Genomic DNA, 15,963 nt, shown 5'->3' with positions numbered 1-15,963 from the left:
AAAAAAAAAAAGAACTTGTAGTCAGAAAATCAGCAAGATTATAGAAGAACCTAATGCCAGATAATATCAGAAGCCAACAAGATCTTTTTTTTTTTTTTTTTTTCCTGAGATGGAGTCTCACTCTGTCACTCAGGCTGGAGTGCAGTATCGCGATCTCAGCTCACTGCAACCTCCGCCTTCCAGGTTCAAGCAATTCTCCTGCCTCAGCCTCCAAAGTAGTTGGGACTACAGGCACCCACCACCACGCCTAGCTAACTTTTTTTGTTTTTAGTAGAGACGGGGTTTCACTATATTGTCCAGGCTGGTCTCGAGCTCCTGTCCTTATCATCTGTCTGCCTTGGCCTCCCAAAGTGCTGGGATTACAGGCGTGAGCTTTGCCTAATTGACATTTTTATAACACTTGACCCAGCAGCTGTAGAATGAAGAAAATCCACCAAGAAATATCACATTCTGGGTCATAACAAATATTAACAAATTTAAAAGAACAGAAATCATGCACAGAATATTCTGTGATCATACTGGAATTAGAGTAGAATAATAGGTACAGGAAGGCCAGGCACAGTGGCTCATGCCTGTAATCCCAGCACTGTGGGAGGACAAGGTGGCCGGATTGCTTGAGCCCAAGAGTTTGAAAACAGCCTGGGCAACATAGGGAGACCTTGTCTCTACAAAAAATTACAAAACATTAGCCAGGTGTGGTGGTGCACACCTGTAGTCCCAGCCACTCGGGAGGCTGAGGTGGGAAGATCACTTGAGTTTAGGAGATCAAGGCTGCAGTGAGCTGTGATCATGCCATTGTACTCCAGCCTAGGTGACAGAGTGAGACCCTGTCTCAAAAAAAAAGAAAAAAAAAACCTTTTGTGATTCTTAACCCACTGTGACCAAATAGTTCTTAAGTAGGGAATGTCTACCGAGTAAGTCTCCTTATTAATATTTTCAAGCATGAATTAGTTATTTCCAATGTGGTTCTTACAGACATTCGCAGGATTACCATGTTTTCCTTTCTGATGAGCACTCCCATCTTTACACTGAATTTGGAGTTTTCAGGTCTTGCTCTTAAGCATAGTCAGATATAAAAAGAAACACTGAGAAGCAGACTAGGTGGCCAATTATTTGCTTTACAGTGTTGAGAAAAAAAAAAAAGCCGGGCACAGTGACTCACACCTGTAATCCCAGCACTTCGGGAGGCCCAGGTGGGCAGATCACCTGAGGTCAGGAGTTCAAGACCAGCCTGACCAAAATGGTGAAACACTATCTTCACCAAAAACACAAAAATTAGCCGGGTGTGGTGGTGCGCGCCTGTAATACAGGAGGCTGAGGCAGGAGACTTGCTTGAAATTAGGAGGCAGAGGTTGCAGTGAGCTGAGATTGCACCGCTGTACTCCAGCCTAGGCAACAAAAGTGAAACTCTGTCTCAAACAAAAGAAAAAAGAACTGCTAGTAGTTGTTTTTTCCTAAATCATTTAGCATTTACCAACTGTCCAGACCAAAGGTTATTTTCAGGTAGGAAAGTTCTGATTTCAGCTTCTCCATTGGCCCATGCTCAGCACAATTTATCCTATTCCAAGTACTCATTGAAGAACTTGTTTACTTGGCTGTCACTGACACCAACTGGGCTTGTAGACCCAAAATGCCATAAGGATAACAGTCATCAGCAGGATGCTGAAAATGGTTCCCATCAACACCAGGTTTTGCCTGCGCACCACCACATAGGGCCGGCTTCGCTCCAGGAGATCCATGGCGCTCAGGGCCTCTTCCTGCCCCACCAGGAGGTTGCACAGGCCAAGGCACAGCCATGGCAACGCCAGATGCAGCATCTTCCCCTGTACTTTTCTTTATACTCAGAAAGTGTTTCATAATTTAAAATGGAAAAATAAATGGGCGCAGCATTCCACAGTCTCATGATAGACTGGCTGTAGGACCATGCAGGCATTGGACAGAGGTGGCTTGTGGAAAAAAAAACCATGCAGGCAGTTTGTTAAATGAATCTGGAGCTCTACTCCAGACCTACTTACTCAATCATGGCCACCAGATGGGAATCTAGATTCAACAGACCTCTCCAGAATGATTCTATTACATAGGCAGGTTTAGGAAGCACTGTGACTATTCTACAGAAATGCCTAAAACAGAGTCCTATAGGACTGACACCTCCATTGTGCTTCCTGTGGAACTTCTCTTAATATAGTCTACAGTTGTATTAGCTCTTGGTGGGACAACAGTCCACACAAAGAAGACCAAACTGGAGAAGGATCTTCAACATGTTACAGAAGAACACATGAAAAAACTGAAAGTATTTGGCCTAGAATAAGGAAGACTTGTAGCAGTTATCAAATATTGCAAAGTAGGGCACAGATATAGAATTGGGATTAGACTTAAATTTCTTGCTATGATTCATGCCTGTAGTCCCAACACTTTAGGAGGCCTAGGTGGGAGAATCACTTGAACCCAGGAGTTCAAGAACAGCCTGGGCAAAATAGGCCCCATCTCTACTAAAAAAAAAAAAAAAAAAAAATTTAGCCAGGTATGATGGCATGTACCTATAATCCCAGCTGCTTGGGAGGCTGAGGCAGGAGGATCGCTTGAGTCTGAGAAGTCAAGGTGGGGTGAGCCATGATCATGCCACTGTACTCCAGCCTGGGCAACAGAGTGAGGCTGTCTCAAAAGAAAAGAAAAAAATAATCAATAAATTTATTTAGTTTCACTGGATGGAACTAGCTTTGGACCCAAAAAAGGAAAGGTTCTAACTATTCAATAATAGAATGGTTTACTTTTTGGAAATAGTGGGTGCCATTTTTCTGGAAGTAGAGGTTGTCAGGAATGTTAGGGAATTCCTCCATGAGCTGGGAAGTTGGCATAGATAAAAGAGCCCTTTTCATTCTAAGGGCTCTCTTTTTCCTTTGTGATTCCTTTTTTGTTGTTGTTTTCACATAAGTATTTCAGTTTTCTCATTTTTCTACAGTGAACATAGAATTCTTAAGCATTTCTTTTTTCTGTCTTTTTTTCAGAAGCAAACAATGCATATTGCCTACTCTTTCCTCTACCCCCAATTGTCTTTTTTTTTTTTTTTTTTTTTTGAGACAGAGTCTCACTTTGTCACCCAGGCTGGAGTGCAGTGGCACAAATTCCACTCATTGTAGCCTCCACCTCCCGGGTTAAAGCAATTCTCCTGCCTCAGCCTCCCAAGTAGCTGGAATTACAGGCGTGAGCAACTATGCCCAGCTAATTTTTGCATTTTTAGTACAGATGGGGTTTTACCATGTCGGCCAGGCTGGTCTTGAACTCCAGACCTCAGGTGATCTGCCTGCCTTGGCCTCCCACAGTGCTGGGATTACAGGCATCAGCCACTTCGCCCATCCCCAATTGTCTTGAAAGACCTTTCTTTTTATCAAGGAATACTTTTTCCATCCCTTATTCCTGTCATTAGTGCCATTTCACCAAGTCTGAGGGTTATCCATGGGATCATATTTACCTCTTGTTAAAATAAGCAATTTTATTCATCATTGATACTCTGCATTTTATAGTAGTTTTTCTTACCTACTTCGTTTGGAGAACTGTTTTATGGGTTTTTATTTTTTGTTTTTGTTTCTTTTGAGACAGAGTCTCACTCTGTCACCCAGGCTGGAGTACAGTGGCACCACCTTGGCTCACTGCAACCTCCACCTTCCAGGTTCAAGCAGTTCTCCTACCTCAGCCCCCCAAGAAGCTGGGATTACAGTCACACACCACAATGTCCAGCTAATTTTTGTATTTTTGGTAGGGATGGGGTATCACCATGTTGACCAGGCTGGTCTCCAAACTCCTGATCTCAAGTGATCTGCCCACCTCAGCCTCCCAAAGTGCTGGGATTACAGGTGGGAGCCACCATGCCCGGCCCTCTTTACTCTTTAATATGTAATCAGCCTGGAGCACGTCATTATAATAATATGTGCTAAATAAAAGGATTCTTTGGAATAATAGTTTAAATGTCTGGTAGATTATTGTAACTTTTTTTTTTTTTTTTTTCTTTTTTTGACGAACTCTCACTCTGTCGCCCAGGCTGGAGTGCAGTGGTGCGACCTTGGCTCACTGCAACCTCTGTCTCCTGAATTCAAGCAATCCTCCTGCCTCAGTCTCCCAAGTAGCTGGGATTACAGGTGCCCGTCACCACGCCCAGTTTATTTTTGTATTATTAGTAGAGACAGGGTTTCACCGTATTGGCCAGCCTGGTTTCGAGCTCCTGACCTTGTGATCCGCTGGTCTCGGCCTCCCAAAGTGATGGGATTACAGGCATGAGCCACCACTCCTGGCCGATTATTGTAACTTTTATCTGAGATTGAAAAGTTTAAAATTTCTTTTGTGGCCGGGCATGGTGGCATATGCCTCTAATCCCAGCACTTTGGGAAGAGGAGATGAGTGGATCACTTGAGGCCAGGAGTTCAAGACCAGACTGGCCAACATGGTGAAACCTCGTGTCTACTGAAAATACAAAAATTAGCTGGGTGTGGTGGCTTACGCTTTTGGTCCCAGCTACTTGGGAGGCTGGGGCACAAGAATCTCTTAAGCCAGGGAAGCAGAGGTTGCAGTGAGCTGTGATGGCGCCACTGTACTCCAGCCTGGGTGACAGAGCAAGATCTTGTCCCAAAAAAAAAAAAATTTTCTTTTTGTGAAGTCATTCACATTACCAATGTTTAATAGAGTTCTGTTTTTTTACAGAAAAATTTTGAAAGACTTATCTTCTGAAGATACACGGGGCAGAAAAGGAGACGGAGAAAATTCTGGAGTTTCTGCTGTCACTTCTATGTCTGTTCCAACTCCCATCTATCAGACTAGCAGCGGACAGTACAGTATGTATAGGAATCAATTTCCACATTATAAACACACAAAACCTGACTTTTCTGTAGAAAGACATGGTGTTAGAAAAACTGTCATACTTTGATAGTGATGATTATTATCATACTTTGATAGTGATGATTATTAAAGGATGTTTTCAGCCAGGAATAATGCAAAGTACTGTTTCGCATTATTTCATTTACTCCTTACAACAACTTTGTGATATAGGCAGTTATCAATGTATGAGGGAACTGAGACCTACATCATTAGATACGGTTTTGTTTTGAGACAGAGTCTCGCTCTTGTCGCCCAGGCTGGATGCAGTGGCACGATCTTGGCTCACTGCAACCTCTGCCTCCTGGGTTCAAGTGATTCTCCTGCCTCAGCCTCCGGAGTAGCTGGGATTACAGGCATGTGCCACCATGCCTGGCTAATTTTTGTATTTTTAGTAGAGAGGGAGTTTCACCATATTGGCTAGACTGGTCTCGAACTTCTGACCTCAGGTGATCCACCCACCTTGGCCTCCCAAAGTGCTGGGATTACAGGCATGAGCCACTGTGCCCGGCCTTATTTTGTTCCTTCTTATATCTATGTAGTTCCATACATAATTGCTGTATATTAGTATAATTCTTTTCAGAACATTCCTGGCTTTTGTTTTTTTTTTTTTTTTTGAGATGGAGTTTCGCTCTGTTGCCCAGGTTAGAGTGCAGTGCCATGATCTCGGCTCACTGCAACCTCCACCTCCTTGGTTCAAGTGATTTTCCTTCCTCAGCTTCCCAAGTAGCTGGGATTATAGGCGTGCACCACTTTGCTTGGCTAATTTTTGCATTTTTAGTAGAGACGGGGTTTCACCATGTTGGCCAGGTTGGTCTCGAACTCTCCTGACCTGAAGTGATTCACCCACCTCGGCCTCCCAAAGTGCTGGGATTACAGGCGTGAGCCACCACGCCCGGCCCCTGCCTATTCGTTAAAAATATTTGTTGTTTGATTTAAATACAGTAAAAGTCACTCTTTGGGGAGTTTTAAGTCTATGAGTTTTGACAAATGTGTAGAATAGTATAATACCACCAATCAAGATTGAGTTCTATCACCCTAAGGAATTTACTTGTGCTGCCTATTTGTTGTCTCCCGCTCAACTCCTAACATTAATCTTTAAGTTTCATTCAGTCTTGCCACAAAATATATGTCCCATCTGACTACCTCTTGCCATCTCCAAGCACCACCAGCTTAGTTTAGGCTGTCATCTGAATTACTGGAGTAGGCATCCCATTGGTCATCTTGCTTCCATTCTTGCCCTAATAATCAGTTTTCCATACTGTGGCCAAAGTGATTTATTTAAGATGTCAACTAGATCACATCATTCCTGCTCAAAGTCCTCTAGTGACATTTTATCACACTTAGAATAAAATCCAGATCGGCCGGGCGCGGTGGCTCAAGCCTGTAATCCCAGCACTTTGGGAGGCCGAGACGGGCGGATCACGAGGTCAGGAGATCAAGACCATCCTGGCTAACACGGTGAAACCCCGTCTCTACTAAAACTACAAAAAACTAGCCGGGCGAGGTGGCGGCGCCTGTAGTCCCAGCAACCTGGGAGGCTGAGGCAGGAGAATGGCGTGAACCCGGGAGGCGGAGCTTGCAGTGAGCTGAGATCCGGCCACTGCACTCCAGCCTGGGTGACAGAGTGAGACTCCGTCTCAAAAAAAAAAAAAAAAAAAAAAAAAAAAAAGAATAAAATCCAGATCTTACAAGGCATTACATTTAGGATCTGCCTACCACTCTGACCTCATCTCCTGCCACTTGATGGCATTCCGACCGCCCCAGACTTCCTAACTGAACCTCAGACACACGAGCTTGTTTCTGCGTCAGCATCTCTGGAGTTGTCGTTGCTCATGCCTGGCATGTGCTTCCCCCAGATCCTTACATGGCTTGCATCCTACACCCCTGCTCTGCTTAAGTGTCACCTCCACAAAGAGACCACTCTTTTTCAAACTTGTGGCTCCTCCCTTTAGTTTTCCTTAATCTCCTATATTTTTCTTTATAGCATTTACATATAATTAAGTTAGTACACATTAGTTTAATTATAGACTGTATGTATGTAAGTATAGATTAGCTTATTTATGATCTATTTTCCCTACTAGAATATAGCATCCTTAAGGGAAAGAACCTTATTTGTTTCATTCACAACTACATCCTTGACATATAGGACCCGGCATATAGTAGGCTTTCAGTTAAGTTTGTTATGAATAAATTAATTTAGAATATATGTATAGGATATCTTTTAAGAAACTGGGGGCCAGGCCCGGTGGTTCATGCCTGTAATCTCAGTATGTTAAGAGGCTGAGGCTGGAGGATTGCTTGGAGCCACATTCAGGACCAGCCTTGGCAACATAGCAAGACTGCATCTCTACAGAAAAATGAGAAAAAAAAAAGAGCCAGGCATCATGATATGTGACTAGTTCCATCTACTCAGGAAGCTGAGATGGGATCTCTTGAGCCTGGGAGGTCGAAGTTACTGTGAGCCCTGATCATACCACTGCACTCCAGCCTGGGCAACAGAGCAAGACCAATCTCAGAAAAAGAAAGGAAAAAAAGAAAGAAAAAGAAAGAAACTGGGAGCAATGGTTGCAAGGAAAGAAGCTTGGGAGCAGAGATCGGAGGTAGTGGGGAGGTTCACATGTTATCACTGAAATAAGTGTAGTACAAACTAGTATTTAGGGCAGCATGGGCCAGTAGAACTTCGTATGATAATGGAAATGTTTTATGTCTGCATTGTCCCAGAATAGTAGCCACTAAAGCGTGTGTGACTATTGAGTGCTTGAAATACGGCTGGTGGAGAAACTGAAATTTTAATTTTGTTTAATTTTAGTTAATTTAAATAGCCACATGGGGCTAATGGCTACCCTATCAGATAGCTCAGTTTTAGAATAAATACAGCACATTAACAGGTAAATACACATGTTAGGAACAGGAAGATATGTTGCAAAATGAAAATATGTATTAACATATTAATATCAAAACATTTGCATCTACAGGTATGTATTTTGATATATTAGGTTGGTGTAAAAGTAATTGTGGTTTTTGCCACTGAACATAATGGCTAAAGTATATTCAAGTCTGATACTGATAAAGCCTGTATAAGCACAGGAAAATAATGGGAAACATGTGCACCAAAAATAATAATTATCTCAGGATGGGGGTGGAGGGGGGACAGTGAAATAGAGATAGATAATGGGACCTTTAATTTTATTGATGTTTATACTTATATAAATACGTGTGTGTGTGTGTGTGTGTGTATATATATAATAATGTGTTGCAGGGAAAAAGATTGAAACTAATTGCTAATATAACTTCACAGCAAATCTCTGAGCCTGTTATGGTGGATCACGCCTGTAATCCCTGCACTTTGGGAGGCCAAAGTGGGAGGATCACTTGATTTCAAGACCAGCCTGGGCAATACAGGGAGCCCCTATCTCTATAAAAAATTTAAAAATTAGCTAAGCATGGTCGTGTGCATCTATAGGTCCAGCTACTTGGGAGGCTGAGGTGGGAGGATTGCTTGAACCCAGGAGGTAGAGTGCAGTGGTGAACCAGGACCACGCCACTGCACTCCAGCTAATAAATATTTTGAAACTCATAAATTAAAATTGGGGCAGTTGGGGAGGGATAATTATGAACGTGTGAAAAAAATATTTTTCCATCAAAATACACACATATACATGTATTTTGGCTTCGTGGTAGCCAAAACGTAAAAGGAAAAAAAGTTACATAACTGTAATCCAAAAAGAGAGTACAGAGATGAGGCATTCAATTCTGAAGATTATATGGGAATTGAATAATGCTAAAATGTTTTCTATTTGGTCATGCCTTATGGGCATTTAAGGGCTGAGGAGAAAGGATGAACACAGGTATAATTCAGTGAACAAATGTTTGTGGGGAGCTAAGTAGTGTTTTCTACACAATGGCTTTCTGCTATCTTTATTAGTGATTTTCACTAGGAAGTAAATGAATAGATTACATTTCTTAACTATCACTTAAGTAAATATCTTAATAACGTAATACGTTTAACAGTGGTACCAATGGAGCTAAGAAACAGTATAAAAATGACTTATTTTCTCATTATATAACCTTTTATTCTATTGAATTTTTTTCCATAAGCACATTATCTATTCAGAAATATTTTGAAGTAATAACCTTTATAATGCTTTTGACTCAAAATTACAAAGTATGTTTATGTTTCCTTTTTATTTTTTCTTAAAAATTAACTATCATGGGGCCAAGCGCAATGGCTCATGCCTGTAATCCCAGCACTTTGGGACGCTGAGGCGGGTGGATCACCTGGGGTCAGGAATTCGAGACCAACCTGGCCAACATGGAGAAACTCTGTCTCCACTAAAAATACAAAAATTAGCTGGGCATGGTGGCGCACACCTGTAATCCCAGCTCCTTGGGAGGCTGAGGCACAAGAACAGCTTGAACCCAGGAGGCAGAGGTTGCAGCGAGCTGAGATTGTGCCACTGCACTCCAGCCTGGGCAGTAGAGTGAGACTCCATCAAAAAAAGAAAAAAAAAATGCTGTTTTATTCCTTTTACATGTAGTTCACCTAAAGTAGTCAGCAGTTACCAAGTAGAACTGCATTCATACCTGTTTTAGTAAATAGTGTTTGTGGGCTTTTTGCCACTCCTTTGAATTAGTGTATTGTATAACCTTACAATAGCTGTTTTCTCTCTTTGATTAAAGTTGCCATTGCCCCAAATGGAGCCTTACAGTTGGCAAGTCCAGGCACAGATGGAGTACAGGGACTTCAGACATTAACCATGACAAATTCAGGTAGTACTCAGCAAGGTACAACTATTCTTCAGTATGCACAGACCTCTGATGGACAGCAGATACTTGTGCCCAGCAATCAGGTGGTTGTACAGAGTAAGTATGCTTTCTGTCTACAGAAAATCTCCTAACACTCTCAGAGACACTTAACCAACTAACTCATTCACTCTTGTTTGCCTTCTAGCTGCATCAGGAGATATGCAAACGTATCAGATCCGAACTACACCTTCAGCTACTTCTCTGCCACAAACTGTAGTGATGACATCTCCTGTGACTCTTACCTCTCAGACAACTAAGACAGATGACCCCCAATTGAAAAGAGAAATAAGGTTAATGAAAAACAGGTAGGTAGTAAAATCATACTACCAGAATGGGTAATGTTTTTACAAATCTCAGAACATAACCAGATGTTAACTGGAACTGTATACAGTCATGGGCTCCATGACAATGTTTGAGTAAACGATGGACCACATATATGAATGATGGTGGTCCCATAAAATGATAATGGAGCTGAAAAAGTCCTATGGTAATGTCATAGTGCAACACATTACTCACATGTTTGTGGCAACGCTGGTATAAACAAACCTATTGTGCTGCCAGTCATGTAAAAGTGTAGCACATACAATTATGTATAGAACATAATGTTTGATACTATAATAAGTGAATATGTTACTGGTTTATGAATTTACTATATTTTAGCATTAAAGTGTGTATGCTTTCTACTTATTTTATTTTATTTTTTTTAAGTTAACTGTAGGCCAGGCATGGTGGCTCATGCCTGTAATCCCAGCACTTTGGGTGGCTGAGGCGGGCAGATCATGAGGTCAGGAGATCGAGACCATCCTGGCTAACACAGTGAAACCCTGTCTCTACTGAAAATACAAAAAAATTAGTCGGGCATGGTGGTGGCCACCTGTAGTCCCAGCTCCTCGGGAGGCTGAGGCAGGAGAATTGCGTGAACCCAGGAGGCGGAGCTTGCAGTGAGCCGAGATTGTGCCACTATACTCCAGCCTGGGCAACAGAGTAAGACTCCGTCTCAAAAAAAAAAAAAAAAAAAAGTTAACTGTAAAACAGCCTCCAGGCAGTCCCTACAGTAGGTATTCCAGAAGAAGGCATTGTTATCATAGGAGATATCAGTTCTCTGTGTGTTATTGCCCCTAAAGAGCTTCCAGTGGGGTACGGTATGGAGGTGCAAGACAGTGATATTGATGATCCTGACCCTAGGCTAGTTAGCCTAGGCTAATGTTTGTGTTGGTGTCTTAATTTTTAACAAAAAAGTTCAAAAAGTAGAGAAGTTATATTTGGTTTTTGTGGGGGTTTTTTAAGACAAGGTCTCACTCTGTCACCCACAGTGGAGTGCAGTGACACAGTCTTGGCTTACTGCAACCTCTGCCTCCTGGGCTCAAGTGATCCTCCCAGCTCAACCTCCCAGGTAGCTGAGACTACAGGTGTATACCACCACACCCAGCTATTTTTTTTGTTTTTGGTAGAGATGGGGTTTTGCCCTATTGCTTAGGTTGGTCTCAGACCTGGGCTCAGGTGATCCATCCACCTGCCTCAGCCTCCCAAAGTGCTGGGATTACAGGCATGAGCCACTGTGCCCAGCCTAAAAAAATTTAAAATTAGCTAGTACAATCACTATGAAAACCAGTATGGAGATTTCTCAAAAAACTAAAAATAGAAATCTACCCAAAGGAAATCAGTATATCAAAGGGATACCTGTACTCATAAGTTTACTTACAGCACTATTCACACACAATAGCTCATAGCATCAAACTCTGTGTCCATCAGTGGATAAATGGATAAGAAAGAATTAAATCACGTCGTTTGCAGCAACATAGATGGAACTGAAGGTCATTATCTTAAGTGAAATAAGCCAGGCACAAAAAGAAAAATATCACATTCTCACTTATATGTGGGAGCTAAAATATTTGAACACATGATAGTAAAGAGTGGAAAAATAGGGCCAGGCATGGTGGCTTATGCCTGTAATCCCAGCATTTTGGGAGGCCAAGGCGGGAGGATCACTTGAGCCCAGGAGTTCAACACAAGCCTGGGCAACATACCCATTGCTACAAAAAAAAAAAAAAGGCATGGTGGCGTGTGTCTAAAATCCCAGCTACTCGGGAGGCTGAGGTGGGAGGATTGCTTGAGCCCAGGGGGTTGAGGCAGCATGATTGCACCACTGCACTTCAGTCTGCGCTACAAAGCAAGATCCTATGTCAAGAAAAAAGAGAGAATGGAAAAATAGATAACAGAGACTGGGAAGGGTGAGGGGCAAGGAGGAGGAAGAAAAGAGTTAAAGGGTACAAACCCATACACAGTAAAATAAAAGGAATAAATTCAGTGTTTCATAGCAGAGTAGGATGGCCATACTTAACAAAAACCTATTAATACTCAGGTGATGGACACCCTGAATGCCCTGACTTGACCAGTACACGTTATATACATGTAACAAATTTTCTCATGTACTCCATAAATATAAACAAAAACATTTTAATAGAAAAAAACATACAGGCCAGGCGTAGTGGCTCACAAATGTAATTCCAACATTTTCGGAGGCCAAGGCGGGAGGATGACTTGAGCCCAGGAGTTTGAGACCAACCTAGGCAACATAGGGAGACCCCATCTCTTAAAAAAAATTTAAAACATTAGCCAGATGTGGTAGAGGCAGGAGAATCACTTGAACCCGGAGGCAGAGGTTGCAGTGAGCCGTGATCACGCCATTGTACTCCAGCTTGGGCGACAGAGCAAGACTCTGTCTCAAAAATAAAACAAAAAAAAACCACACACACAAGTAGTTAATAATCATATAAAAGACTACTCAACCTTATTAGTAATCAAAGAAATGCACATTAATGCTACATACTTAGATATGCTTTATACCCACCCAATTGGCAAAAATTTTAAAAAATCTAACCAAGAGTTGGCAAGGATTTGGAACAATGGTCAAGAATTCATAGATACTACTATAGGAGTGAAAACTGGTGCAGCCATTTTGGAAATTAGGCCTTATCTTGTACAGTTGACTTGAGTATACTCTGTGACCCACCTGTTTTAGTCTGTGTGACTGAGAGAAACTTGCAGGAAGTGTGTATAAGAATTTTCATAGCAGCAAAAAATCAGGAAACAACCTTAAGATTCATTGATCAGAATAGGTACATATTGAACCTAAACATAAAAATGGGGGAAAAAAAGAATAGGTATATAAATTGTGACTGTATTCATACAATGGAATGTTTATCTGTAATGACTGAATGAATAATCATTTCAACATGAATAAATCTTAGAAAATTTGAAAAAAAAGCAAGTTGCAACAGAATACACAAAGTATGATATAATTTTAGAAGATAAACTAAATGATAGGCAGTTTTAGGGTCATATACGTATGTACTACAACTATAAAAATAAGAAATGAGATGTCACATGGCAAAAATTATAAAGTGGTAATACTGTCATTGGGCATATAAGGAAAGGGGTACCTCACATACATTACTGGGGGAAATACGGAGTTTTATGGTATCTACTTGCCCCACATTTCTACTTGTATGTGACAAAAGATAATGTAAACAAACTTAAAAATTTAAGTCTGTTAACTGGGAAATATATTTGCAACTTTTGTATACAGAGAAATAATTACAAGATGTATAGATTATATAAAGATTTATTTCTGTAAATAAGAGACCTAACAGAAGGAAACTGGTCTGTGAAATATGGCCTTGTAAACTTGAAGTTATTCCAAACTTTATGCATAATCAGGGAAATGTTAAAGCAATGAGGTTCACTTTTTGTCAGCCACTAGACTGACAACCATTTTAAAATGTTCATAACAAGCACTCTCCTGTACTGCCTGTGGGAATGTAAATGGTACAGATACTCTGAAGGACAATTTGGCATATCTGTTTTTCCCCTTTTTTCTTTCTAGTTTGACTCTGGGAATTTTTCCTTCCTCCCCCCCTCCGCCCCCCCATTTCTCTGTACTTCAATGGATATAAGTTGGCACTATCTCTTGACTTTAAGTGAGTATAGCTTGTGATCCTGCAAGAAATACATGTGTAGAAATACATGTAAAGAATGGAGGCTGAGCGGGTGGCTCACGCCCATAATCCCAACACCGTGACCAGGAGTGAGACCAGCCTAGGCAACATACTGAGACCTCATCGCTACAAAAATAAAATTAGCTGATGTGGTGGTGTGCACCTGTAGTCCCAGCTACTTGGGAGGCTGAAGTGGGAGGAAATCTTGAGCCCAGGAGGTCAAGGTTGCAATGAGCCGTGATTGTGCCATTTCACTCAGCCTGGGTGACAGAGTAAGACCCTGTCTCAAAATGAAGAAAAAAGAAAAAGAATGTTTACTGGAAGCCACTTAAAAATCTGTTAACTCCAACAGAGCTTAAAGGTAAACATAAATAAATAAAAGTATTTTTGTGAGGGGATAGATTTTGTACAGTGCTTTTAAAAGGAGAGATGTGTACTTAAAAAGCAAGTTGCAAATAGTATCTACATATATAGCATGAAAATCTTAAAATAGTACTTTTTTTTTTTTTTTTTTTGAGACAGAGTCTTGCTCTGTTGCCTAGGCTGGAGTGCAGTGGCGCGATCTTGGCTCACTGCAACCTCCGCCTCTCAGCTTCAAGTGATTCTCCTGTGTCAGCCTCCCAAGTAGCTGGGATTACAGGCATGTGCCACTGTGGCTAATTTTTGTATTTTTAGTAGAGATGGGGTTTTGCCATGTTGGCCAGGCTGGTCTCGAACTCCTGACCTCAGGTGACCTGCCTGCCTTGGCCTCCTAAAGTGCTGGGATTACAGGCATAAGCCACCACGCCTGGCCAATACTTCCTGTTTCTATATGTATATAAACTTACATATGACTTCACAGAAATGTTTTAAGAGAACATGCATAGAACTGAGTATTTGCTCAAGCATTGTTTGTAATTTGAACTTAAATAAAAGAAGTAATGTGTCAGAAGTTAACCAGAGGACCCATAATTTTACTCTTTGGTATTTATTCAAGAGAAATGAAACCTGTCTACAAAAAGACTGGCACAAAAACGTGCCTATGCATCTAACCCTAGAAACAGCCCAAGAGACTGGATAAACAAATGGTGGTTATATTCATACAGTGGAATATGTCCAGCAATGTAAAGGAACAAGCCCCCACGCAGCAACATGGATGAACCTCAGATGTGCTGAGTGAAGAGACACCAGCTACGAGAGAGCGTCGTGCATGGCGCTCCTACATGAGGTTCTAGAACACGAAAACAACTAAGCTCTGGTGATAAAAACCAAAACAATAGTTGCTTGGAAGGGGACTGACTAGGAAGGGGCATGAGGGGACTTCCTAGGACAGTGGGAATGTTCTGTTTTCTTGACAGGTGTGGGTTATATAGGTACACACAATTGCCAAACTGACTGAATTCTACACTTAAGATCTGTGTGTTCACTATGTGTAGATGATATTTTAAAGAGAAAAAAAGGTGACCACGGAAAATTACTGAAGAACATTTACCATTTAAAGAACGTGAAGTTTTTTCTAACAATGTTTTTTTAATGCTCAATATTTAGAGAAGCTGCTCGAGAATGTCGCAGAAAGAAGAAAGAATATGTGAAATGCCTGGAAAACCGAGTTGCAGTCCTGGAAAATCAAAATAAAACTCTAATAGAAGAGTTAAAACTTTGAAGGATCTTTATTCCAATAAAAGTGTTTGATTCTTAAGAAAGAAAATATTTTTGTGAACTTGCATAAAAATTAAATGGATTTCTTAGTGGAGTTTTATAAATTAAAAGGTCAAAAGTTAAGCTTTTTATTTAGGCTTTTCCAACTCAAGGATAACTATCTTATGCACGATATCTAGTGACAGAAGGAGAAAGTGAAAAATGACCTCAAGGAAACTGCGGGCACAACTGGAAGCTTTGTAGAAATTAAACATATTCAAGGAGCAAGAAATGAACTTTCAGCAGTCTAAATTTTCTAAATAACCAATAGTTGCCAATCCAAAATGGCAGAGAAGATGAAATTTGATAAACTGAATTTTTAAAAGTAAATCAATTTACCCTACAGGTTTGCATTTCTCTTTGCTGAAATTTACCTTTTTTAGTTATATGTGTGTGTGTGTGTGTGTTTCTGCCAATAAATTCTAAATTACAAAGGTAAGAGAAAACCTAGTACATTACTAAATATATAAAGTATGTGTTCTGATTATGTGTACTTTTCTAGTGTCAAGTCTTTTAAGTGGGTTTTTTAAAGTTTGTTTATTGGACTTGAATGGATTTTGAGAGTGGGTTATTTTAAGATCTTATCCTAAAAGGCATCTAAGGTACATGAATGGAG

General features: G+C 40.9%; 1 protein-coding gene across 2 annotated transcripts in view; it reads left to right on the top strand.

Moving 5' to 3' along the window:
* Window positions 1-15,837, top strand: part of ATF1 (activating transcription factor 1) — a 63,352-nt gene extending 47,515 nt beyond the window's left edge. For both annotated transcript variants that reach the window (XM_017891757.1, XM_017891756.1), the window contains 4 exons: window positions 4,693-4,823; window positions 9,547-9,729; window positions 9,818-9,977; window positions 15,198-15,837. In XM_017891757.1, coding sequence (XP_017747246.1) covers window positions 4,693-4,823; window positions 9,547-9,729; window positions 9,818-9,977; window positions 15,198-15,312 — 589 coding nt within the window. In that variant the 3' untranslated portion in view covers window positions 15,313-15,837. The remainder of the gene's footprint in view (window positions 1-4,692; window positions 4,824-9,546; window positions 9,730-9,817; window positions 9,978-15,197) is intronic.
* Window positions 15,838-15,963: the final 126 nt, after the last annotated feature.

The sequence above is a fragment of the Rhinopithecus bieti genome, unplaced genomic scaffold, assembly GCF_001698545.2.
Source record: "Rhinopithecus bieti isolate Rb0 unplaced genomic scaffold, ASM169854v2 scaffold_21531, whole genome shotgun sequence".
In the NCBI taxonomy this organism is placed as follows: Eukaryota; Metazoa; Chordata; class Mammalia; order Primates; family Cercopithecidae; genus Rhinopithecus; species Rhinopithecus bieti.
This window is presented reverse-complemented; position numbering and strand designations above follow the sequence as displayed.